The sequence below is a fragment of the Amblyomma mixtum genome, chromosome 3, assembly GCF_055824585.1.
Source record: "Amblyomma mixtum isolate Tamu chromosome 3, ASM5582458v1, whole genome shotgun sequence".
Classification (NCBI taxonomy): Eukaryota; Metazoa; Arthropoda; class Arachnida; order Ixodida; family Ixodidae; genus Amblyomma; species Amblyomma mixtum.
In genome coordinates this window covers 92,993,404-93,020,136 of record NC_143014.1, presented here as the reverse complement: position 1 = coordinate 93,020,136, position 26,733 = coordinate 92,993,404, and the positions used below count along the sequence as shown (strand labels likewise).

At 47.6% G+C, this 26,733-nt stretch overlaps 1 protein-coding gene and 1 long non-coding RNA gene across 4 annotated transcripts; one reads left to right on the top strand and one right to left on the bottom strand.

Annotated features, from left to right (window-relative positions):
• Nucleotides 1-1,453: 1,453 nt before the first annotated feature.
• Nucleotides 1,454-17,746, bottom strand: LOC149350952 (uncharacterized). 3 transcript variants are annotated; one of them, XR_016290474.1, is made up of 2 exons: nucleotides 17,570-17,746; nucleotides 1,454-1,929 (listed from the first exon to the last, which is right to left on the bottom strand). It is a non-coding gene; the product is annotated as an uncharacterized LOC149350952 (long non-coding RNA). The 3 variants fall into 3 exon arrangements; XR_016290473.1 differs by lacking the exon at nucleotides 17,570-17,746 and adding an exon at nucleotides 14,020-14,147; XR_016290475.1 differs by lacking the exon at nucleotides 17,570-17,746 and adding an exon at nucleotides 13,960-14,142.
• Nucleotides 17,747-17,940: 194 nt separating this feature from the next.
• Nucleotides 17,941-18,952, top strand: LOC149350951 (uncharacterized). Its single transcript, XM_089576955.1, has one exon. It carries the CDS (start codon nucleotides 18,017-18,019, stop codon nucleotides 18,671-18,673), a length of 657 nt encoding a protein of 218 aa, XP_089433081.1. The 5' UTR covers nucleotides 17,941-18,016; the 3' UTR covers nucleotides 18,674-18,952.
• Nucleotides 18,953-26,733: the final 7,781 nt, after the last annotated feature.

Sequence of the window (26,733 nt, the reverse complement as noted above, 5' to 3'; positions counted from 1 at the left end):
TTCACAATATGCACCAGTTACGTAAGGTGTTCCCCAAGGCTCAGTGTTGGGAGCGCTTTTGTTTTTGTTGTACATCAATGATATTTCAACTGGTATACAGTCTTCATTCAGGATGTTTGCCGATGATTGTGTTGTTTATAGAGTAGTAGGAAGCATTTCTGATTCACAAATCCTGCGAGCTGATTAAGACACTATACCAGACTGGTGTGCGCGTTGGGACATCCAATTAAATATATAAAAAAACTGTTCACATCACCTTCACAAGCAAACGCGCTAATCATCCCTGTAGGTTAATGTCATCCGTGTAGGTTAGCAGAATAAATGGCATTACTTGAAGCATAACCAAGAAGTTTAAATATTTAGGCGCCTTTTTTACTTTTGGTTTTCGATGGAATGAGCATGTTAACTACATTATAAGTAACGCAGCATCAGTTTTGGGGTTCTTACAGCGAAATTTTAGTCATTTACCAAGTAACTTAAAACACAGCTGTATTTCAGTGGTGTGCGATCAATACTTGAATATGGATGTGTTTGTTGGGACCCCCATGCATCTGAGCTTATAAGTAAATTAGAAAAATATCAAAATAGGGCGGTTAGATTTGCTCTTGGAAACTACAGCTGGCAATTTATCATGACAGAAAGAAAATTTAACCTTAAATGGCAAGAACTGAAAGACCGCAGATGACATCTGAGATTTAAATTTTTCCACGATACTTATTATTCTAAAACAGGCATAAACCACGAAAATATATCCAGGCACCACACTGTATATCGAAGCGATTGGACCACTGCTTGAAGGTCAGGCAATTTTCTTGGAAGGGTGACGTCTTGCGTTATTCTTTTTTTGTTAGAGCTATTCGATACTGGAACATTCTGCCATCTAGCATATGTATCGTATCAAATGATGCTCTTTTTTCATGAATTGGAACAATTTGTTCATGTGTAGTTAAATCTGTAACCCTCCTGCTGTAATTTCCTATGGGGCGATGCAGATAACAAATAAATAAATAAAAAATAAATAAATAAGATAATAAAGACACCTTGCGAGGGAAATATCACACAGAGAGCTAAGATGCTTCCCACAACATAGGAAGATTTTTTATCCTAATCAAGCTATCTCAAATGAAGTCATCGAAAATACAAAATATTGTCATTACTCTTTTCTATGAACACAGCCTAGTAAGGAAATGAGTATCTTAGCTCAGTGGAATAACTAGAAAAGTCAATTATATATCTGCAAACAGTATGAATAACGTGTCAAACTTGGCTTATTGAACGACATTAGACTAAGCGATGAGATCAGCCATGCGAAAATAAAACAAGGCTAAACCTCCTCTAACAAAATTTTGCAACATAGGGGTTACTAAAGTGGACTAAATTTCCTTCAGGGCATCGCTGTGAGTCTAGATCCGAAGTGCATTTAAGTTGTCAGTCATGAAGCACACCAACGAGGATCGTTACCAATAAACTTTATAAACTGCAGCATTATGAGGCAGGTTTCGTTCAAAGTAGACTAATACAGAGCCAACAGCAAACAGTACTACACAAACAGGCAGCCCTGAAAGGAGTGCGGATCGTCAATGCTGTGCTTCTTGTCCAGTGTCCGAAGTTGCCTTCTAGTCACACGCATGCCGGGGACGTCAGGCACAGTTTAATGTTCTCATAATTTGCCCGTACTATTAGTATGGGATCTTATTTTCGGCGCCTGTCGGTGCAGAGCAGTATAATGTCCAACTCAGTTGGATAACCTGCCGCCGCTCAGGATAAAGTGCAGCCTCGCATATGAACACTGCTTTAGGGCGGACACCTTCTTCACCAATCCCAAGTCCTCGGTGCAGGGTGCGCAGGCTTTTGGATTGGAACAAAGCCTTGAGGATGTTGAGTTTCAAGGAGATTTCCTTTGTGTATCAGCACGCCTGAAGAAGGTCACTGCAAAAGATTGTATATGGTCATCTTACTCGCAGGTCAACGAGAAATAACTGGTATATGTAAGTGAAGCAGCAGCACGAAAAAATAGCCCCATAAACTAGACCCCAATGAAATTTACCCACCTGAGCGATATCACCACATACAATCTGCGTCACCCTTGTGTACAGCGCTCGAGCAGCGCATTGCCCTCCAAACAAAGAGGCACCTCACTTCAGCTGCCAGATTCTAGAGGAAACGTTTGCGTGGAAGTAGAGCAGCATATACCAGTAAAGCAAGTTGCTAAATTCGCTTCACTAGAAAACCGTCGGTTACTTTCTAATTTCACTTTTTTAGTAATTGGCGTGCACTACTTGACAGCTACACACAATGGGTGCCGCAGACTGCGCAGTGTGTTGGGGGAGAAGCTTAACAGAGTTGAATAAACTTTGACACCTGCTAGGCCACGATCATTTCCTTTCTATGCTTTATCTGACATAATCACTACAGACGATGCTTGAATACATACTATCTTAGAGGACTACAGACACCTAATATTAGTTGCGTGTTTTCTTCTTTTAAATGATGCGTTAGACATTTCAATACATGGATCACCGCGTCGTATTCTCCTACGGCCACTAAACAATTTATAATTGAATTTATTCTCTTATCCTCTTTCGGTTTCATCAACCGAATCATGGCTGTGACGTGTAATTCATAGGCATGGAGTTCATACATGGAGTTTTTCTTCCTCCATGAGTTCATATGTGTAGTTCAAACTTAGGTCACGTGAGGCATGGAAAAAACCTGCAGTATAAACGCCGATACATAGTTTCAGTCAGTACAACATTAAAACCAGCCTGCTTCAAGAGCTGGAATAACAACAAGCGACGTGTCAGCAGTTATGGTTCCGTTTTTTTGTGCCTCACGTGACCCTAGGTGCCGTCGTTCGGTTGATGAAACCTGTTGTGTCCCCTTATTGCTTTTGTGTGTGTGCGCCCCCGCATCCTCCTCCTAACGACCACTCGCATCCTCCTCCTAACGACCACTTGCCCCTCGTCGCACGCTGTCGCCAGATGCCCCCCCATGGTGCGCCCCCGCATCCTCCTCCTGTTTTGGGAAGCCACTCCCTCCCGTGGACGCTTCTCCGCTCCCTCCTTTCTTCGGGCGGCCAGTTCGGCTCCTGCCTCGGTCGACGCTGGTCGCACCCTCATCGGCTTTAAATAAACGAAGTCTTAAAGTACCGTGTGCGTCTTTCGCTGCATTCAACACAGCGACCGGACACGACAGTGGCGACGAGGATGGGATTCGAACCGCGCTACGCAACGCTATTGACAAGCCATGGCTACGCGAGGGTTTCCCAATCAGATACCAGAATTCAACGGCTCATCGTGGTCATCGTGGGTTGGACGCCTTCAGTTCTACTTTGAAGCTAACAACATCACAGACCCAGCCTTGAAGAGGGCCAACCTGCTGACGCTGTGCGGGGAGCAGACCTACGATACTGTCTGCGCCCTTATTCAGCCAAGCACACCAGCGGCAGTGTCTTACGACGACATCGTAAAAGCGCTGCAAAAGCACTACGACCCAAGGCCATCCGAGGTCTACAGCCGGGCTCGCTTCCAACGACGAGATCAACTGGGAGGAGAAACTGTGAGCGCCTACGTAGCCGCGCTCAAGAAGCTCGCTGCCGACTGCAATTTTGGAACGCTGTCGACAACAGCTACCGGGCAGGAGGGAGACGCAGCTTCTTCTGCTAACACCACCATGCTTCCCTTGGACGTGATGTTACGCGACAGATTTGTGTGCGGACTGAGTGACGAGTCACTGCAGCAGCGCCTGTTCGCTGAGAAGGACCTCACATTCAGCAAAGCTTACGACATCGCCGTTCGAGCGGAGAGCGCCGGTCACCAGCAGAGAGGGATTCGCCGGAACACCGAGCCGGTACACCAGACAAGCAACCAGGTGCGCAAGCCTTCTGTTGTTGTAAAATCGGTCAAAAAGGCACAACGCTGCTGGCGGTGTGACGACCAACACAACCCCCAGGGATGTCGATTCCAGTCAGCCACGTGTAATTTTTGCCACAAGCGAGGGCATATCGAAAGAGCATGCATTACGAAACGGAGACTTGCCAAGATAAAGTCACCTTCCCAGCCTAATCACAGCGTCAACGCCTCAGAGAATACGCCGCTATCTGATCTCCATGGAACAACATCAGCAACACCATCTGTGTTGTACGACCTGAACACCATGAATCTCGGCACGCGACCGAAGATTTTTACAGAAGTAAGCGTACATCACCAGCTGATTAAGTTCGAGGTGGACTCCGGCGCAGCCTGTACTCTGATCAGTGAGGACACGTTCCGAACTTCATGGCCATCTGACGCACCCGCCCTGCAACAAGACGACACGCACCTGCGAACGTGGTCAGGACAGAATCTGCCACTATTGGGCTCTGCCAACGTGCAGGTTAACTACAACGGCCAGACCCATACGCTACCTCTGCTTGTTGTGAAGGGCACAGGATCAAGCCTTCTAGGGAGAAACTGGTTTTCTCCACTAGGCGTGATGATATGCGGCATACACCAGACGCCGAGCCAGAACATGGTTGAGCAACTGCAAGAGAAATACGAAAGAGTATTCTCGGAAGAGATTCCAGGAAACGAAGGGCCCCCGGTCACACTGGAGTTGTTGGACAACGCGCAACCCAAATTTCTGAAGGCCAGGCCGGTGCCGTTTGCTCTCCGAGATTCAGTTGAAAAAGAGTTGGACAAACTGGAGCAGCAAGGTGTCATCGAGCCGACGCAGCATTCAGAATGGGCCACACCACTTGTCGTAGTTCGCAAGAAGAACGGAACCATACGCCTCTGCGGAGACTACCGGAGCACCGTCAATCTTGCGACTAAAGCGTCCTCTTACCCGCTACCGACACCTGAAGAAGTATTCAGTGTACTACGTGGCGCAAGAGTCTTCAGCACATTGGACCTCACCCAGGCGTATCAGCAGCTGAAGGTGAGCGAGTCAACTGCTGAATTATTGGCAATTAACACACTGAAAGGCTTGTACAAAGTCAAGCGACTGCCTTTTGGCGTAGCTGCAGCCCCGGCCATATTTCAAAAATTCATGGAGACAGTGCTTCAGGGCATCCCAGGAGTTTGTGTCTACCTTGACGATGTCATCATCAGTGGCACTTCCACTGAAGAGCATGCAGTGCGCCTAGAGCTCGTTCTCGAAAGGCTAGCAAACGCTAATTTGTGCATAAGCAAATCGAAGTGCTGTTTTGCGGTGCCAGAGGTGCAATTTCTGGGACACCGAATTGATGCGGAAGGCATTCACCCTACCGAGGACAAAGTGCGAGCGATCACAGAAGCACGAGCTCCAACAAACAAGCAGGAGCTACAGGCTTTTCTCGGACTCTTGACGTTCTACGACCGGTTCTTGGAACAAAGAGCTACCGTGGCCAACGACTTATACCAACTCCTTCGGAAAGATGTGACATGGACATGGTCGCCACGCCATCAGCAGTCATTCGATGCCCTGAAAGACCTGATTCGAAGATGTACAGTCCTCCGCCACTACGACGAAAGGAAGCCTCTGCTTTTGGCTTGCGACGCATCACCGTACGGAGTCGGCGCGGTTCTATCGCAAACTGACGAGCAAGGAAGGGAAGCTCCCATCGCCTTCGCCTCACGTACGTTGTCGCAAGCAGAACGCAACTACGCGCAACTTGACAAAGAAGGGCTAGCCATCGTCTACGCGGCGACACATTTTCACCAGTACATTGCCGGCCGGAAGGTGACCTTTATAACCGATCACCGACCGCTATTGGGCATTCTGGGACCACAAAGGCCTATGCCACCAACTTTGTCTCCGCGAATGACACGTTGGTGCATCAAACTCTCAGCGTACGACTACGCTCTGGTCTACCGCAATGGGAGTAAACATCAAAACGCCGATGCGCTAAGCCGTCTGCCACTAGACGCAACTGTTGACGAACCGTTTCCACCAGGAGACGTTCTGATGTTCGAAGCACTGCCAGAACCTCCGCTTACAGCAGGCACAGTTGCAGCATCTACGCAGAAGTGCGCAGCTCTCCGGCTAGTTTACACAGCTGTTCAACAAGGCAACGTGCATAAACTCAAAGGGGACAACTTCGACGCTTACCGCAGGCGAGCTACAGAGTTGAGCACCCATCGCGGCTGCATCATATTTGGGTCCCGAGTTGTGATGCCGAGAGAACTACGCGCACAAGCTATGTCTCTCATCCACGCCGGACATCGGGGCATCGTTGCAATGAAAAAGTGTGCCAGAAGCTACATGTGGTGGCCTGGCATTGACAACGACATCGAAACAGTGGTGCGAGAATGCAAGCCTTGCCAGAGCAGCCGGAGCGCCCCGCCGAAAGCTCCTGTCCCAGAATGGGAAAAGCCAGACACACCATGGCACACACTGCACATTGATTTTGCAGGACCAATTGAGGGCTGCACTTTCCTTGTGGTCGTAGATGCCTACACAAAGTGGCTTGAGATAAGGCAAATGGGACAGACGACTTCGGCAGCAGTCATTGACAACCTCCGATCACTATTTGCAACGTTCGGCCTGCCGCGCAAGGTAGTGTCGGACAACGGAACACCGTTTGTGTCTGCGGAGATCCTCAAGTTTTATCGCGACAACGGGATCTCATCAGTTACATCGGCCCCCTACCACCCAGCAACAAACGGACAAGCCGAGCGCTACGTAGCCGAGCTAAAACGCGCCCTTGAAAGAGATCAGACAGGCTCGCTGCAGCGCCGCCTTGCGCGCTTTCTCTTCAAGCAGCACACGACGGTTCAGAGCACAACAGGCGAGACCCCCTCGAAAATGATGTTCGAGCGTGAAATGCGAACCCAGCTCACAGCCATCCTCCCCGAGCCAAAGGCAGAGACGTTCCGGGAAGAAAAAGCAATTCCGCGCTGCGGCACGCTTAATGAGGGGCAGCGCGTCCTCGCCCGACAGTTTCTGAAAAAGCCACGCTGGGAGGAAGCTACAATTGTCAGACGCATAGGCCTGCGCTCTTGGCTCGTCAACATACATGGCACAGTAGCACGCCGACATCTCAACCAGCTGCGTAGATTTACGACGCCGTCTGAGAGCTGTCCGCCAGCGGAGAGAACACGTGCACCATCTTCCCACATAGCCTGGCACCTCTTCCCGGAAGAAGAGACTTCGCCCAGGACAGACCTAGGAGACACAGCGAACAACAGCCAGCCTACAAGTGTTTCTCCCCCGAGCGCACAAAGCCAGCGCGCCTCCACGCGTGAGCGCCGACCCCCTGCACGATACCAGGCAACTTTCTAAGGGGGAAGGAAGTGTTGTGTCCCCTTATTGCTTTTGTGTGTGTGCGCCCCCGCATCCTCCTCCTAACGACCACTCGCATCCTCCTCCTAACGACCACTCGCATCCTCCTCCTAACGACCACTTGCCCCTCGTCGCACGCTGTCGCCAGATGCCCCCCCATGGTGCGCCCCCGCATCCTCCTCCTGTTTTGGGAAGCCACTCCCTCCCGTGGACGCTTCTCCGCTCCCTCCTTTCTTCGGGCGGCCAGTTCGGCTCCTGCCTCGGTCGACGCTGGTCGCACCCTCATCGGCTTTAAATAAACGAAGTCTTAAAGTACCGTGTGCGTCTTTCGCTGCATTCAACACAGCGACCGGACACGACAAAACCGAAACCAAACAGCGTCAAGAAGAAATTCAATTATAATTTTTTTAACAGTCGTAGGCGAATGCCACGCAGTGATCCATATACTTTAACGTCTAGCGCATCATTTGAAAGAAGAAAACGCGCAAGCATAAATTTGGTGTCTATAGTCCTTTAAAGCACAACATAGAGAAACAGGAGTTTTTGTTGTTTTTTTTAATGACGCTTAAGACACCAGTATGCATGGATCACTCCCTGGTATTCCTGTGCGCCCGCTCAATAATTTATAATCAAATTTCTTCTTAATGCAGCTTCGGTTTCGAGTTCAGCTTCCGAACCATAGCTATGCCGTGAAGGATGGGTTTAGGTCATGGGAGGAATGCAAAAAGCTACAATATAATCGCCGATTCATAGTTTTAATTCGCTAAGACGCTTACGCCAGCCTGCTTCAAAGAGCTGGGGTGATAACAAATGGCGTATCAGCGATTATACTGCACTTTTTTCATGCCTCACGTGACGAACTTTGCTTTACAGAAACGTCCTGTAAAAGAAATCATTTCCGTTTCATCTACTCTATTGGCTATGGTGTAGATATATAACCAAGACATATAACCAAATGAAAATAGCTTTATAGACAGTAGCTGCATAGGTATAAATTTTTTCATAAAAGTCTGTTGAGCTCATACAAGGACAGCAGTTGCACTACCTCTGCCTGTATGTTTTTTAACTGCAAAGAACGGAAAGGGCAGGCGCAGGTGAGAATCACACCGGCATGCCGACAACCACATTTGTGACGAAAGATGTAAATAAATTATTCCCATGACAAATCTGCACGGCAGCATGATGCATGCGTTGCAATCTTATCTAGCTGAGAAATTTTTACAGAGCGGAGCCGCATAAGCAGTCTCAAGCATCTATAGGAGCATTTTTCCTTCTAAGCCCATGCAGCGTTGTGGGTAGTAAAAAAGGCAGCGACTGACAAAGTGCTCAAATGTTCAGCAGTGCGCACAGCCGCCGCGGTGGCTCAGTGGCTATGGTGCTCGGCTGCTGGCCCGAAAGACGCGGGTTCGATCCCGGCCGCGGCGGCTGAATTTCTTTGGAGGAGAAATTCGAGGCCCGTGTACTGTGCGATGTCAGTGCACGTTAAAGAACCCCAGGTGGTCTAAATTTCCGGAGCCCTCCACTACGGCGTCTCTCATAGCCTTAGTCGCTTTGGGACGTTAAACCCCATAAACCAAACCAAACCAAACTTACGACGAGTGCTATTAGCCGGTAACCACGCGCTAACAGACAACAATATCACAACAAAGGCGACAGTCAGACGCATATGGCTTCCAAGTGTTAATAACGTGCGCATCCAACACATGCCACCTTCCATAAGACTTCACGATTGCAGTGAAACTGACTATAGGAGGTGTTATCAAAAGTGCTTTTTAAAACCCTAGAAAGTGCAAAGTTCTCCTAGCATTTTGTCTGTATGCAAAACACAAAAGCCTAATGCATTGCTTTAAGTCGGCTAGATTTGGAACCACACGAGCGAATCGGCTTGAACGGTACACAGCAAACATAGCGATAGCAAACTGCATGCCTCAACCGATTCAGGGTGACCGCCCAGCAAAAATATTGTCTCAATTAAATGGTATGAAGCGGAACCGACGTTTTATATCACTGCACAGCGAAAGTTACGCACAAAAGGCAATTTACATTCACACGATATGGGCCCAAGGTCATCATCATCAGCAGCAGCCTGACTACGCCCACTGCAGGGCAAATGCCGTCTTTTAACCTCCGTATACTTCCTCTTCCCTCCAATATGTTATCAGTCCTGCATGCTGGCCGCCGACATGCTGTTGCCTGTCATCATAGCCCCCCCTTAAACACTCATGGAGGGGCGCACACGGAAGCCTCTTACGTGGCTCCTCTCGGCTCCGGTAGCCTTGCAAGTCCTCTTTCATCCTCTGCTTTCTACCCCTGTCACTCTCACTAGCGGCCCGTTCATACACCTCCCTGACATTCTCTCGCTCGAGGTCCTCTCCATCATTCACGCCATTCAACATTTTCATTCGCTGCCACCTGTGCATGGTTAAACCATCTACACTGACTCACAGGCGGACATTCGTGCCATTCAATACAAAAACACTTCCACCACATATGTCTACCTCGTGGCAGCACATGCGTCGCTGCAGCCTTGCCCCGTCTTCCTGCGATGGACCCCTGGCGATTAGCGGCAATAAGCTGGCTAACCAGCTAGCCCGCGAAACTCTTATCCGGGCACCGTTGACACCCTTTCCAAGGCCCTCGGAGGGCGGGTCGAGACTGTCCGCTTGCGCTACCATCAAAGAGTATTACAACGCTCTTCGCTTTGATCGTAAACTCTACCCCGACCTTCATCCTAGTCTTTCTGTGCCGGAGGTTCACATATCCTTCGACAGATACAACTTCACACTTGTCACACCTGCATGGCTCTATCTATGCGAATTCCGTCGCGATCCTTCATGCCCCAACTGCCCTGCCGCTTACGCCAACCTCTCCCGCTGTTTATTCTCGGACCCGGTTGCACTGCAATCGGATTTCTTTCCCACCCCCTCCCATACTGTCGGGACCTGGATGAACTGGCTTGGAGCTGAAGGTAAAGACGAACAGCACCTGCTCGTGCAGCAGTCCATCGACGTCTTAGGCGCCAAAGTGTTGTGCTTGAATAAATTCTCGTACTACTACTACTACTACTACTACTACTACTACTACTACTGCTACTGCTACTACTGCTACTGCTACTGCTACTACTGCTACTACTACTACTGCTGCTGCTGCTACTACTACTACTACTACTACTACTACTACTACTACTACTACTACCACCACTATCATGGGAAGTTTTAATGCATTATAAGTAGGGGAATTTCTATCTCATGAAAAGCCTGAGATGTGAACGGACTTCGGTAAAGCACTGCTGGAATAGTTACAAAGGCCGTAGCTGCGCTTAAATTGTTTGCAAGCTTCATTTTCACTTTAATGGTTCTATACCATCAACTACCAGCACTCTTAAATAATACTGATGAACTGGTGCATCACGTGCGTGCATTTAACACCCGTGGTAGTTGAGTGGGCGTGTGTATATTTGATTGGGGTCCCTGAAATTAGGCATTCTTTTCACCGGTTTTTCACCTTCTCTCGCACAGGCATCCGAGTGCTCCGGCTACGCTCCATAATCTTTTGTGGATATGCAGTGGTGTACAGCTGGCCAATACCGCACTTTATGTAAATCTAGGCTCATCGAACGTTGGGACCTCCAGAGGTGGCCACATCCACGGTGAACAGACGATTGGACAGCGACAGTCTGCTGCTGCTATTCCAAAGAGAAACCTAGCACCTCAATATGACTTCTTCCTTGGTATACACACACACTTCCTTTCTGGTTTGCCCTTTGAGTGGTCGTATATACGGCATGTTTCACCTAAGGCTTTACACAATTTAAAAAAAATAGGCTTTTTGAGTTAGAAGAGCGCCTTTTCCGGCGTAGCATTGTCATCTGAATGCATCTAAGACTTGCTAAATAGCAGTCTGGCTAACTAAAATTGAATAGTTACCTTTTTAAGTATTGCTGTTACGCTTCATAACTACTGAGAGGCTGTAGCCCACCGTAGGTAATATATATCGATATCAGTTTGTAGAATTTCAAAAATTCGGTTGCCCTCGGCGCTCTGGCCCAACAAATTTTGGCTATTTAGACGAGTTACGTGCACTGGAGAGGTTGCTTTGTCTCCAAGCTTCTCGAAAACGCATGTATTTTGGTGCGATGTAGGCAAAATTTGTTGGCCCATAGCACCGAGGGTAACCGCGTTTTCGAAATTCTAAAAGTTAATATGGATATCACTCACGATGGGCTACACCGATGTCAATAATTAAGAAGCCTAACGGTAATCGTTAAAACGTTAATTATTCAATATCAGTTAACAGTCCTACTAGTGAGCACATCTTGGCTGTATTCTCATGTACTGCACCGCTGGCAATGCTGTGCCTAAAACAGCGCTCGTCTAACTAAAAAATCCTTTTTTTTTTAATTGTGTAACGTCTTAGGTGAAACACCCTGTATATCAAATATTTGAATCAACCAATCGATCTAGCATATGTGTATTATCCTGTTTAACCGTTGAAGGAAACTGAAGTTTGACTGTATCGACAGATTACCGCATTCTAACGACAAAAATGCTACTTTCACTTAAAACTGCGCTTGTAATGCAAGCTGTGAAATAACCAGTCACTTTGGCAGGTATACTGCGGGCATAGACAGTTTGTTTTGGGTGCAGATGAGCCTAGGCTGCACCACCGTTCACTCCAAAAAAATGATCATGGGATCTTTTAGACCTCACGATTTTGGATCTAGTGGCAAGAAAATATTTCACTGCAATTTTCGATAAATAGTCATTTTGCTGCCTGCCAAGCATCAATATGCACAGAAACGATTTTACTAACAATAAGAACTGGAAGAGTTTTCCTGTGTCCCTTCCAATAAGCTGAACCTAGTGACCACATTACACGACGCACTGTGTGAAGTATAACGCACTGTAAGCGTTTTCCATAGCAGATGTACTGTGCCAATGCTCCTCAGCAGCTGCGTTATGCATGTTTTCTCTCTTTGTTGTGAGGCTTCTGGTTTCCTGTAGCAGTGAGCACAACCTATCTGTGCATTGTTTTTACTAGTTTAAATATTTCAAAATATTTGTTCAACAGTTGATGCATGTTATGCTACAAAATCTTTATACCCTTTTTATTAAAGTACCTCCAAGAATACACTGCAAAATAAATAATAAAATGGTACAAAATGTAATACCCGTGACAATCTGAAGCTTCCATTTTACCTCACACCTGCAGCACTTTTATTTATAGAATGAAATGTTTCCCAAATTTCAACTACAGAGTCCCAAGCCTCGCTGCACGCAATTGCAAACCAATGGCTGTACACAATTGTGCCATCACAAACGAAACACGACCTTTATTACTTTTGTGGCGTGATTGATACAACGGTAAGCAGAAAATAAAAGTGGAGACCGCATCTGTTGCTGAACAAGATGCCATAGAGCGTTTCCTGGAAAAGTATAAGGCATAAATATAAAACAGCTAGGTCAACGCAGAAGGAAGAAAATTTTGCTTTCTGCCTACAAAACCTGTCCGACGAGGCGAGACATCGGTCTGGCGTGCCCACTTTCCACACGACACCTCTGATCTGCGGTGAAGCCACCCTACCAACGCGTTTATGCTACAGTTTAAAGAAAATTACTCAAAAATTTTGAAATAGGTCTTTTTCGCTCACCTATTACGTTGTTGCTCCAAGGCAGGCTTCAGCACGCGCGCACAGTGCCCCAGAAGCGGCCGAGTAATTGTGGTACGTCAAGGACAGTATAGGAGCATATCGACGGAGCGCGACGAGCCTAGGCTACAGCGCAAAGAAAGCTGCGTTAAAAATTCGGGAGAGGTCTCTCACTTTCTTCTACTACGTTATTCTACTAAATGGACTAGCCTTGCATTACGACCTCTTTCGAATTTTCGGGGCAATTTTTATTACGCTGTATATGACTGCCGTATACCCTAGCTGGTTTGGCGGCTTCTTCGCAACGCAGCGATGCCCTGAGGTAAATGGTGATTTGATTGATATTGATTAATGGGCGCTTAACGTCCCAAAGCGACTCAGGCTATGAGGGTGTGGCGTAGTGAAGGGCCTCGGAAATTTCGGCCACCTGGGGTTCTTTAACGTGCACCGACATCGCACAGTACAGGGGCGTTTAGAATTTCGCCTCCATCGAAATGAGACCGCCGCAGCCGGGATCGAACCCGCGTCTTACGGGTTAGCAGCTGAGCGCCATAACCACTGAGCCACCGCGGCGGACGTGAGGAAAATGGATACACCGGACCGAAGACCACTTGCACCGACTCTTAAAAGAAAACTGAAGGCACTGAGCTGATAGGATTTCTGGATGCAAGCACATTCATTCTTATAATACGCCACAGGCATATGTCACAAAACAATAGTGAGCTATCCAGCGACCCGCGGGTCACCCTTGCAAGTGTGAACATCGGTACAGTCCAGCCGCTCCCTGGCCGCAAGCGACAGCCGGTCGCACGCCCTTCGCGACTCGCAAGTGTGAATGGGCCTTTGGTCTGAATCGCGGTGCCCCGGCGACAACGAAACGACAGCACGAATGTAAAATGGGGCGTGTTATAGTACGTACGTTCGCGCTGCTGCTTTTCTAAAGTCGGAATGAATTAACTACGATTTCCCGCATGGAGCTCGTACAGCGTGAAGCAAATGCACCGAGAAATCGCACTCCTCGCGGTTCGATGGCCAGCATCCAGCGGGGACGAAAGCCACGGAGCACGTACAGCAACGAATTGAGAGAAATCGAGAATGGAAATGCACATTGGCCTCCTCAAGCGTCCCACCGGTCGTACGTAGTGGTCTTCACTGCGACGAGACAATCCACGATGTGGCAGTCGCTGTCAAGTAAAATGTACAAACAAACAAAAACCAACGGCGATTGCAGAACGAACGCGCACAATAAAAAAAAAAAAACGCTACGCCTAAGCCACGTACCGGCAAATTTCCCTCTCGCCGCTTTCTCCTGACGCATGCGCGGAACATAGGGAGCATTCGAATAATGAAGGTCTGGTGGCAGCTAGATAGAGTTGGCAGCTGTAGTAGGACACAATTAGGGAATACATGACTTTTCGGTTTAAACCGAGCGGCAAGCATGCAAGCCCCTGTAAATCCGTAGACTAAGCAATGTGCATGGCACAACAGCCGCTGTCCGCAGCTGTGAGGGAATGCGAATACAATTTTTCTTTTTACAAAAAAAAAAATACTTTCCAAACAAATGTACACAACTAAAACATTTTTAAAAGCCTGTAAATTACAAAAATATAACCAATTATTTTTCTTTCATCTGTGTTCGTCCACACACTTCATTTTGGCGCTTCAGTTCCGCAGCTTTAAAGGGGCCATGAAATGGCATTCACAGAGGTTACGAAAAGCGCTCTAGCGATCGATATTCCAATTCCATCACTCGTCGCCGCACCAGCAGATTGCTAAGCTAGGTTCATTAACACTGAAGATATCGCCGATTAAAAATAATGCTCCTCCTCGCCGCCCCCCTCCCCCCCCCCCCCCCCCCCCCACTCATACACGCCGAAGCGCTAGAAAAAAAATGGTTAGCGCTTTAGTATTGTTAAGCAAGAAATATTATAAGAAAGCACGGTTTTTTGCAGACGGAAGCCCCCGCCACGTGCCTCAAACCGCGATTGAGATGTCCACTGAACCGGGGAGCCAGTTATGCGCCTTTCAAAATTTCATTAAAATCAACCGAGTCTAAACCTTCCGCTAGTTTTTTGAGAAAAGGAAATGCGCATAACTGCCTCAATTTGTAGGTGGACGCCACCGCCTACTCGCAGCGCGATTGAGGTGTCCACTGACCCAGTCAGCCAGTAACACTTGCTACTCAGAGGCTTCACACACATGCACACCACTGAAACCCGGGGCGCGCGGCTAGAAGTGTTTTGGCACCGAAAAAAGAAAACATGTTGCGACTACATCCCTCCGCGACCCGTCCCACCAGGTCCCACCCGCGCCACCCGGGCACGCCCAATGAGAAGGCTCGCCCAAGGGTAGGGGCGGCCATGGCCGGCCGATTCTCTCCTTTTTTACTTTTTATGACTAGTCTTCAATGTTACCGCCGGACTCTTCCTCACGATTTTTTTTTAAGTTGAAAGCCTTAGCAGCCCCACTACGTCTCGCAGGTGGTACAGCGTACTCGCAGATGGTACAGCAAAGCCCAGCGATGGCAAGAAAAATAAGGTGACGTCATCAAGCGGCCTTAGGACGCACACAGCAAGCCGAGCGCCGCAATTTTAGACAGTCTAATAAATTTGATCCGTCTTAAGGCGTTCGGCTACTGACCCAAAAGACGCGGGTTCGACCCCAGCCGCGGCGGTCGAATTTCGATGGAGACGAAATTCTAGAGGCCCGTGTACTGTGCGATGTCGGTGCATGTTGAAGAACCCCAAGTGGTCGAAATTGTCCGGAGCCCTTCACTACGGCGTCCCTCACAGCCTGAGTAACTTTGGGATGTTAAACCCCCTAAACCATAAACCATAACCCCCACTGGCTGACCTCAATGTTGTGCCCGTATTCCCGACTACATTCGTACCAAAGATGTGAGCGACCATTCGTAGTACAGCGTTCCGGGTGGTGTCATACGATTTCTCTTTGCTGTCAGGTTGGAGGCTAGCTTGCGACAGGGATTCGAACCGACATACGTACCTTCTGTTGAATCAGTTAGACTAATACTCTCTTACTACTTAATACTCTTAATACTCTCCTACTCTCTTACTACTCTCTTACTAATCAGTTAGAGTCAGTACAGAATCGTAGCGCCCGATTTATTTTGTCTAACTTTTCCCGCACTGCTAGTGTAACTGCCATGAAAAATACTTTGAACCTTCCTAGCCTGTCCCTTCGTAGAAAACTCGCGCGAATGCTAACTTTTCACAAGATTTACTACCACAATCATCAGCTAAAACGGGATCTTCTATCTGAACCATCATTCATATCACCTCGCACGGATCATCGCCACAAGGTACGCATTCCATACTGCCGAAGCAATGCATACTTTAACTCGTTTATACCCAAGACGGCGAGCGATTGGAACCACCTGCCCACCTTGGTTGCCGATATTTCTGACACCTGTTTATTTAAAAATGCCGCGGAAAACTGTGTTTGACTAGGCTGTTTTGTTACCTAATCTGATATGTATTTTGTTGAAGCTTACGTTTTTTTCTTTCTTTGCTGTATTACATTACATTTTGCATTTACTTTTTGTTTTCATTTTGCTGCATTGTCTTTACTTTTTTATCCATTCCATTCTGTAACGCCCCACTGGGGCCCTGAAGGTATTGTAATAAATAAATAAATAAATAAATAAATAAATAAATAAATAAATAAATAAATAAATGCCTTTCGGACTTTACCTCTTCCCTTAAGGCGCGGTTGAGGTGTCTACCGAGAGTTAATGCGGCATTTCCCATTTCCTCAAAACCAATTTCCGTATTAAAATTGTAACGCAACCGTTCGTCGTACACCGTTGCGGGTGGTGTCCTATGCTTTCTCGTTACATATAGCATACGTTTCTTAGTCGGGTTGGAGGCTAGCTCGCGACAGGTATTCGAACCGAGTATAAGCAGCACGTAAGCAGCCGTAAGTTCCCTCTGAATTTTTTTTTCCTCCATATCGCTGGCGCTTGCAGTGCCTAATATATACTGGCTAGTGTGCCGATGGAGAGCGCCAAGGTGACACCGGGAGCATGACTGTCAGCCACGGTGTAAGAAGATTTTCTTACACCACGGTCTGCGCCACGGTGGGTCTGCGCTGAGATTGAGGAACCGAAAGCCATCAACGAAAAGTTTTCGCCAAAAGGCGGTAGTGGCGCCATCTGTTATCTGCAGATGAAAGCGCCACGACGCCAAGCGAACGTTGCAAAGTGCGCGCGTCCTTAGATGGCATGGATGATGTTTGATGGCGCCACAGCCGCCCTTCGGCGGCAGAATAGCTCTGTGGCGGCTTTCTGTTCGTCGATCTTGGTGCAGACGGCTACGGGTTTGCATCAGGCGCGGCTGAACCAGGAATTGCCGGTTTCAAACTTAGTTACCGTAACACCCAAGCTCTGTGCGCAGTTTTACCGTAATCGAGCCAGCGGTTGAGGCGGAAACGTTTTCAAAAGTATTCACAATAAAGATGCACAGTATTGTTTATGGTTACCCGCCTTTATAAAGCACGAAGCGCTCAACTTCGGGCGTCCACGAGCGATCGTCCATTGTTTCATCATACCAAAGCGATGCTAAAACCGTTGTTTAGAATAAAATAATCATCCTTATTACATTTCGCAAGCTTACTTGCCGTTCTGGCACTCAAATCCAATAGACTTTTCAGGTATACACTCACTTTGCAGCATGGTTGCGTCCACGTTGCGTCGAATTCTCAAAAGAGGGCCAAGGAAGCGTCAAAACCAGTATATTAACTTTATGGTCAAAACCGGTTATATTAACTTTATGGTCAAAACCGAAACACGTCATGCTTAAGGCCATCGGCACACGCGGTACGAGACAAAAAACAAGCCAAATCCGCTTAGTACGACCAATGACGTCATACTTGTTTAAATACTGGTTTTGAATTTTTGAAAACAAATAAAAGCACTTGCACATTTTATAATCCTTTTTTATGTTTTACCTATTAAAAAAACAGTACAACGTGGCCCTAATTGTTAGTATTAGAGTGTAAAGCGGAAAAAGAATGAGTTGGTTTCCTCTATGCCCAATAGGTGCCGACACCACCTCGTGTATCGTACATTCCGCGGTGTGCGTGTTCTGTGCTCCGCTAGACAGCCGGAAAATGCAAGTTTTGTTTCGTCTTGTCGTCTGCGTGTTGTGTATTGCAGGTGTATTGGTGCAAGTGGAGGGCGATCCCCATAGCTGCCCTGCAAATCCTGCTGACGAACCGTTGATGCCGGGCCTTGACATGGCGTCGGGGGATAACTGGAAGGATGCCTGTTCCATCTACGATTTCACTGCGGAAGATATCAGTGGGAAGAAAGTCTCCCTCAGGAAATACTCCGGCCACGTTGTACTGATAGTGAACGTTGCCTCTCGGTGCGGTTTCACCAACTCAAACTATGAGCAGCTACAAGCCCTGCACGAGAAGTACTCTTCGAACAACCCACCTCTGAGCATCCTGGGGTTTCCCTGCAATCAATTCGGAAGTCAGGAGCCAGGGAGCAACGCGGAAATAGCGGATTTCTGCAGGTCGACGTACAATGTCAAGTTTGACATGTTTGCAAAGGTGGATGTGAATGGTGACGGCGCTCATCCTCTTTGGAAGTTCCTCAAGCAACGGCAAAGTGGCACCTTGGGTGACGGAATCAAGTGGAATTTCACTAAATTTCTTGTCAACAAGTCTGGACAGCCCGTTGCTAGGTATGCACCAACGACAGAACCCAACGCAATTGAAAGTGACATCAAGAAGCTTCTAGAGGGGGCTTCGCAGCTGTGAACTCGTGTGAACTCGCCTTCACCGGACCTGAGTTTTCGGCCAGGCATGCTTTAAAGCACAGGCTGAAAGCTGCGTCTATCGCTTACCGAGGTGTTCAATTTATTTGTCTGCAGGATGCTGCTTCTTTGCGCTGTGCATGAGTGTTCATTATTTTTTTCTTCTTTGCTGTTCTGCACGCATGGAGCAAGGCTGTTACATTTGTATCTCACCTTTTGTTCACAGGTCACAAAAGTTGAATAAAATGTCATCGATGTACACTGCAGCGTACGTCGTAGAGTATACAGTGTGTGTCTGTGTCGATTTTATCGATGAGGAGTTCGATGACGATCGAGTTATCAGTAAAGCCTCGTTAATTAAATTTAGGTCATCGGTGCACACAAGTGATGCATTCGCTAAACAGATGCATGTTTGTTAAGTTTCCCGTCTATTCGCCGTTCCAAATTTGTCCCTGTTTTGTTTGTTGATTTGTTTTCTGTATAACTTAAAGGAAATGGATGCGCTCGAGAATGCGTACTGTTTCAGTGTCAGGACCACTGTGCACTTCTGCGTTTAGATAATGGCTTCTTTAAAATAGCTAGTGAACGTGAAGGGTCCGATATATGGCTGAGAGAAAAAATACAGGCGCAGTGATTCTATGACATTCTGAATGCTTTCTGAGTTATCTGAGTGGAACAAGCGAGGGTTCAAGATTTACGTTGGTTGTGTGCTCACTCCTACTCCATATAGCGACCATTGGTTATGAGCTCATGGCTGGAGGTTGGACCGGTTTATTTTTTGAAAATTCGGCGGGCGTTCTTCGGCGTTCATTTCATAACGCCATTCTCGCGGTTTCTTTCAGCGAATACAATTTCCCGTGGAAGAATTAACCGCCCTTTTTTCGGGGATAAATGTGGGACCCGTACAATATGCTTGTTTGTTAGCAAAAGTAGTTTATGTACAAGTAATTACCACACAAATGGTCGTGTTTAGAGTAGGGGTTTCAATATGAAATGCTATCGTCGTAAAAAAATATGCTGCGTAGAAGTTGAGTGACTGGGCCGAAAGGAAAAATCATAAATAGAAGTTTATTTCTAAAAACTGGGTTGCTGAATGACCCGAATAAACGAGAAAAAAGCGAAAGCAACAGGGGAGGAACGCACATATACACTTGCCTCGCTCAAGCAAATTCAACCAGCTATCTGTACTTTTGGGCAACTTTTTTATGGCTATGCAGCAGAGGCCAGGCAGGAAAGGGAAATGGACGGTGCTATAACCCCGTGCCGCGGTATGTGGTTTGTTCAATGTTCGGGCTAGGGATGAAAATTAATTGTTGAGGAAAGGAAGTGGCTCACTAACTGTCTCACTCCTCGCGGGACTCCTCAACCGCGCCGGGATGGAAGGAAGGTGCTAGTGAAAGAGAGAATTGCGTAAGTTCGGTCGCATAGAGATATTTAACGTGCACTGATATCACGCTGCACACGCGCGCCTTTTGTGTCTATACGGGGACTCCGGAAAAGGGGGAAACCTAGGGGGACGGCCTCCCTGCCTAAAAAAAAAATTCTCCAGAGGGGGCTGTGCCCCCACGGTCTCCAACTGTTTGCGCTCAGATCAGATTTCAGACAAACTTTTCACTTCTATGACGTTGATTGCTGTAAAACATTGTGTGGCTGAGCTCATCATCATCATCATCAACCTGACTACACCCACTACAGGGCTAAGGCCTTTCCCAAGTCTCTCCAATTAACCATGTCCTTTGACAGCTGCGGCCACCGTATCCCCGCAAACTTTTTGATCTCATCTGCCCACCTAACTTCCTGCCTACCCCTGCTGAGCCAGTTGGCTGCTTATAGTCAGCCTTAGAGGTTTTCATTTGAGTAACCAAGACCAATCATGCCCCAACAGAAGTCATTTATTGACTGACCGCTGTTCATGAGCATTATTAGCAGAATTAAGCAGACAGTGCACATTTTTTAATGCAGTCTATCACTTCCAGCATATGCATGTTTATACTTCCCATGCCAATATATTTCATACGCATTAAACATATATACCTTTGAACAGTCTAAACAGTGTAGAATATATATATACGACGTCTGTTAGAAAAGTATCCGACTTTATTTTTTTTTTGCGAACACCTGATGGATATGAGACAAGCGCGCTTGCATCAGGCGACCTTGAACCTTCATGCGCATGCATGAATTTTTTCCCGCCTGCCGATAGCGTCAGTCGCTGGGAAGCAGCGTTTGAGTGAGGCAGTGTGCAGTGCTCTCGTCGGTTTTTTATTGCAAGGAAAATGGCGGAGTGAAAGGAGCAGCGCTACTGCAACAAATTTTGCCATAAACTTGGCGACAGCCGAGTGGAAACCATTCGAAATATTCAGACGGCTTTCGGTGAAGATGCTATGAGCAGCACACAGTTTAAGCAGCGTTACAATTGTTTTAAAGATGGCCGCACATCGGTGGAGAACGTACGAGCCACGCTCCAATCGGCCATCAACATGCCAAAATGACCAGGTCATTGCCGAACTGAACGCTATGGTGATGCGGGACTGTCGCGTGACTATCCGAGAAATTGAGGAAGAGGTGGACATGAGCAATTTCTCCGCACATTCCATTATCACCGAAGATTTGGCCATGGAGTGAGTTGCGGCGAAATTCGTGCCGAAGCTGCTCACGGTGGAGCAAAAGCAGCTTCGTGTTGAAGTCTCACAGGACATGCTGGATTCCGCAAACAGTGACCCCGACTTCATCAACATCATAATCACTAGTGACGAGTCTTGGGTGTACAGGTACGACCCGGAAACCAGATCCCAGTCGTCAGAGTGGAAGCATTCCACGTCACCAAGACTTAAGAAGGCCCGCCAATTGCACAGCAATGTGAAGGTGATGCTGACTGCTTTCTTTGACACCCTCTGTGTGGCAAACCACGAGTACGCACTCTACAGGGTCAAACAATGACCAAAGAGTACTACAGGGATGTCCTCCGTTGCCTACGTGATGCTGTGCGGCGCAAGAACCCGGAGCTGAGGTCAACAGGAAATTGGCGCACCCATCGCGCCAATGCTCCTGCACATTCCTCGCACTCGAATCAGATTTTTTGGTGAAAAACCAGACTCCTGTAGTTCAACAGGCTCCTTAGTGTCCTGGGCTGGTTCCCAAAATTAAAAGGCCATTGAAAGGAGCGCGATTTCAGACAAGGAAGAACATTATGGCTGCAACGACAGCTGAGCTAAACTCCATTCCGAAAAGGGCCTTTTCGGAATACTTCCCACAATGGCAGCACCGCTGGGAGAAGTGTGTGGAGTCCCAAGTAGACTACTTTAAAGATGACTAGGTTTGCAACGCTCCAGTTATGCAAGTTTTTTTTCAACGGCCAAAGGTCGGATACTTTTCTAACAGACCTCGTATATATATATATATATATATATAGCGAAGTATACGCTTCGTTAAAGGAAACATATTTAACGTCGAGTCGAATAAATATGTTTCCTTTAACGAAGCGTATACTTCGCTATATATTCTTGTAAGCAGTCAAGTACTTTATGATTTCGCAACCTATATATATATATATATATATATATATATATATATATATGGGTCTGTGTGAAAAGACGTAACATTGAAAATAAAAAAAGAAACACGAAGCCTTCGAATGTTCTGATGGGTCATCTTTGGGACATTTTGAGGAGGTGTTGTGTTTGCTGGGACGTAGTGGGCAAGCTGAAGGCAGCGATGGAACTGCTGCTGAATCGTCACGGAAACCTAACACGACTGTTTTTCGTGATGCTTTTGGTTGTTTCCGAGTTCATGGCGGCTTGTTATCGTTACAAATGTTGTCAGTGTCATTTGATGCCATGATAAAATTCCTCTAAGTAAAGGCTCAGACTGCGTTATGGCAGTCTTGCAGAACGCGCTACTCTGGTACATGAGACTTGACAATGTTGAGCCTCTCGATCTACACCCGGTGTTTGTCAAAAGTAGCGGAGCAATGCTTCAAAACGTACAGCTGCACCACTTAATCCAACGATCCCGGTGTCTCACCGTGCTCCGGGCTTCCGCGCTTTGTTAATTCTCTCGTGACCACTTGTAACTTGTTCTAAATATCCAGCAACTAAGGCGTATACAGCCTTTGTTAAAAAAAAAAGAAAAGAAACTTGGAGGACGCTTAACCTACCATTAAGAGTACAATGCGATAGCAGAAGATGTCCTTTCCGCTCAAGTCCTCTTCTTTCGTATATTCGCAAATCGCGGCCGGGGAGTCCTCATACCACTCCTGGCGCAGTGGTGCGGCGGTTAATCGACGCGCCACTGCCCTGCGATGGCAGGTGCTCCCAGCGGTGGGGCTTGTGAGACCCAGGTAGCTCTTCCCTAGCTCCCGTAAGGCGCATTTTGAACAGATGATTCTTTAGGATACTGTCTCTCTACCAATGAGCTGATGTACAGCGCCACGGTGAGCAGGTGACAATTGCACTGAATTTATTTGAATTAATTGCATTCTCACCTGCCATGCTGGGCGGTTACCCACAACCCGGTGGGTAGTACCCTCGTGACAGTGACGGACGGACGCCGGCTTTTCTCGTGAACGCCCCCCCCCCCCCTACTGCTATCACATTGAAATATGTAGCGTTATATACTATGCTTCTAAGCCGTGCATCGCGGCTCTCTAGCACGCAGTCCTAAGCATGGTATGGTTGAGGACCCGAGCTCCTCCCGTCTTGGAGAGGTTACGGTCATTGAGGATGCAAAACGAGCCGCGCTGCAGGGCTCAGGAGGAAACCCATTGGGCTGTATATTTTTTACAAAGGTTGCAAATCTCTGAGATAACGACCTCCTTCGGTTAAACCGAATTAAAAAATATATTTCTGGTTACATTTATCGTTTTTTTTTTTCAGTTTGTATCAAATTTAAAAACTCCGACCTCTCGTACGACTGGAAAGAAAGGCATTTTCAACTCTGGGATGTTTCTCATCGGAGGCTTCTATTTTTGCTCTCTAGGTTTTTTCTACACAAGCCCCTGCTACTGTAAGGTGAAATTTGGAAGCTAACGAAAATGGTTAAAAGAAAGCGGCTTTGATTAAAGAACGATCTGGAGTCAATGATATAGCTGAAATCAACAGGATGGACTTGGGTGGGGCGTGTAATGCGAGTGGAACAGATGACCAATTGGATTAGGTTGCGAGGGGGGGGGGGGGGGGGGGGGTGGCAGGGAAAGCAATGTACAGAGAGGAGCGTAGGGATTTTATACAAGGGCGTCCGCAGAATTTTTTGCAGGGGGGGGGCCCGTTGGTGCCCGGGGGGGGGGGGGGGGGGGGGTATGTTCGTAGCAGAAAGGCGCTATTTGCGGAGTAAATTTATTTATTTATATATAAATAAAAATTAAACAAAATGCACACATGAAAGAAAAATTACAAACAGCAAATAAAAGCGCGGCTAGGAGAGGTACATTGGAGTTTATCAACGAAGAAACAACTAAAATTAATAAAAATGCAAAAAGATGCTATATCACTTCGTGGAGAAGAGTGCTCAGTCTTGCTGCATACGGGTTCTCGACTCACCCGGATTGATGACCAGCACACAGCACAATATGTTCACAAACACGCAACTACAGTCACTCAGTCAGTCTTCCTTGAACAGCAACTGTAGGCGCCTCGGATTTTTCTGGGCGAATTGCGTAATTACACGTGTGATAAATTCACTTCTGTGCTTCATTACACGCTCTCGGTGCACACTCATCATACACATTGATTGGAAAAACTGTTGAACGCGTACGTTGAAAACAAAAGATGACTATATATACAACGAAAACTTATTTACAAGATAAATGCACGCTCGCAGCTTCATACACCTCGCTCCATCTTGCTTGCGCATCCGCACAGTCGAGCAACCGCACACACACTGCTCTCCGCTCGTCGTTTTCTCGTCCGCTGTCTTGGTTGTTCTCAGCTTCGCTGACAACCGGCCACTAAAAACACCCAAGCACAAACACAGAGGCGCGCACACGTGCAAGGGCTTACTTGCCGCAGTATCCCCGAATGCGCACTTTGGGGGTGAAAGGAACGCCGCGCAACTTCCGAGGGGAAGGGACACTCGCCACTCCAGTCGGAAAATTTGTTTTTATGTTTTTATGGGGTTCAGAGCCCCAAAACGACTCAGGCTATGAGGGATGGAGTAGTACAGAGTTCCGGGTAATGTCGACCACCTGGGTCTCTTTACCATGCACTGACACGCACAGTACATGGGCGCTGTTGTGATTTGAGGCCCAGCCAGAGGTGACAGGCGAGTCAGGCAGGCGCCATCGGGCTGCGTTGACCAAAGGCGCTGGTTTTCGCAGAAGACGCAAAGAACGCTGGTGTGGGGGCGCCTCGGGAGACTGCGTCGCCGTGAACAAAAGCAGCTAATCCCCTTTGCCGGAGATTCTGAAAGCGGCGCTTCTACCGAACTGCGCTACCCGTGGATCGGAGGAGACAGCGAGCGGCGGCGGCGGCGCCAACTCATCGCCCGCTTGCCCCTGAGCAGCCCGACAAAGCGGGGGTGGACACGGCTGATTTTACCTTCCCTCCTTAAGAATTCATCGGTGACCGGCGTAACGATAGGCGAAAACAAGATGCCCCGTGCACTGTCTGCCTCCGTGTCGCTATCTCTCTAGAGATCAAAGAAACAGACACCCATCTCAAGGCGGCTCGAAACACATGCTCGCCGGTGCCGCTGTATGTCTGGAACAGGTCGCCCTTCAGTAGAGCTAACGATGGCGTGGTTTGAAAACGGCGGAACGACGCACGCCAGGACGCGGCATTTCGCAGATGTGACCATGCGGGGCTGCTTTTACCCTTTTGACTGAGCGCACCACCGCCCCTGGCGTGCGGCCATCACTCACGGTTCGAGTGAGTGATTTTCCAGGGGGGTGCAGCCGCCCCCCCTTGCCCCCCCCTCCGGACGCCCATGATTTTATAGGATAGGTTGGTCGCGACTGCCGCAGGACAGGGCTAACTGAAGATCAAAGGGAAAATGATATGTTCTTCAGAGGATGTAAACAAGTAATTGTTACGGTAGCGATGGTGATGATGATGATAAACCCCGTAAGTTGTATGTATGGCGAATAGGTTTGGTTTATGCGACTGAGGCTATGAGAGACGTCGTAGTGAAGACCTCTGGAAATTTCGACCACCTGGGGTTCTTTAACGTGCACTGACATCGCACAGTACACGAGCAGGGAAGAATGGTGGGCCTGTTGGTAAGGCATGTCAAGGGAGAAAACCAGCCAAAAAAGACGGAAACACAAGAAGAGAACGACACCCAGCCGTTGTCCTGTGTCGTTCTCTTCTTGTGTTTCCGTCTTTTTTGGCTGGTTTTCTCCCTTGACGCACAGTACACGGGCCTCCAGAATTTTGCTTCCACCGAAATTCGACCGCCGCGGCCGGGATCGAACCCGCGTCTTTCGGGTCAGAAGCCGAGCACCATAACCACTGACCACCGCGGCTGTATGGCGAATAGTATGCTTTTTAATGTGATACCAGTAATTCATTCTCGAAAGCGATTCCACGCCGCAGGCTACCAAACCTGCGAGTAGAACGTAAAATAAGGCAAACACCAGCAGCTGCTCAAATTCTAGCAGACCCTACTTGACAGTGCGAATCTTTGAAGCGATGCACGTCAGTTGCAAACACGTCAAGGAGAACGTTAATGCAATGTTTTTAAATGTCCTTTTTTTATTCTTCTGAATCGTTACATAAAAACATTGATATAATTGTTTCCTAACAAAATTGAAACTTAATTCCACATAACAGTTAAACAACTTTAACGTCAGAATAACAATATTTAGGTACCAGACCAGACTGTTGTGAGATTATGCACGTGCGCACTAGTAGCTTCAGTCATTTCTGCCTGAAGGAAGCTGCAAGACGGCAGCGGAGCTGTACAGTTTCTGTAAAAAGTTTAGAGCGCAGGGGGTTTGCTTCTAGGCCTTGTAGTGGGACTCCTTAAGCATTCGTGGAAGTCCTACTATTGGAGGAGGCAGGACCAGACATCTTCTTACCTTCAGGAAATTTGGAGCGCTGGAGATGCGTTACGAAACACAGTGTGGCT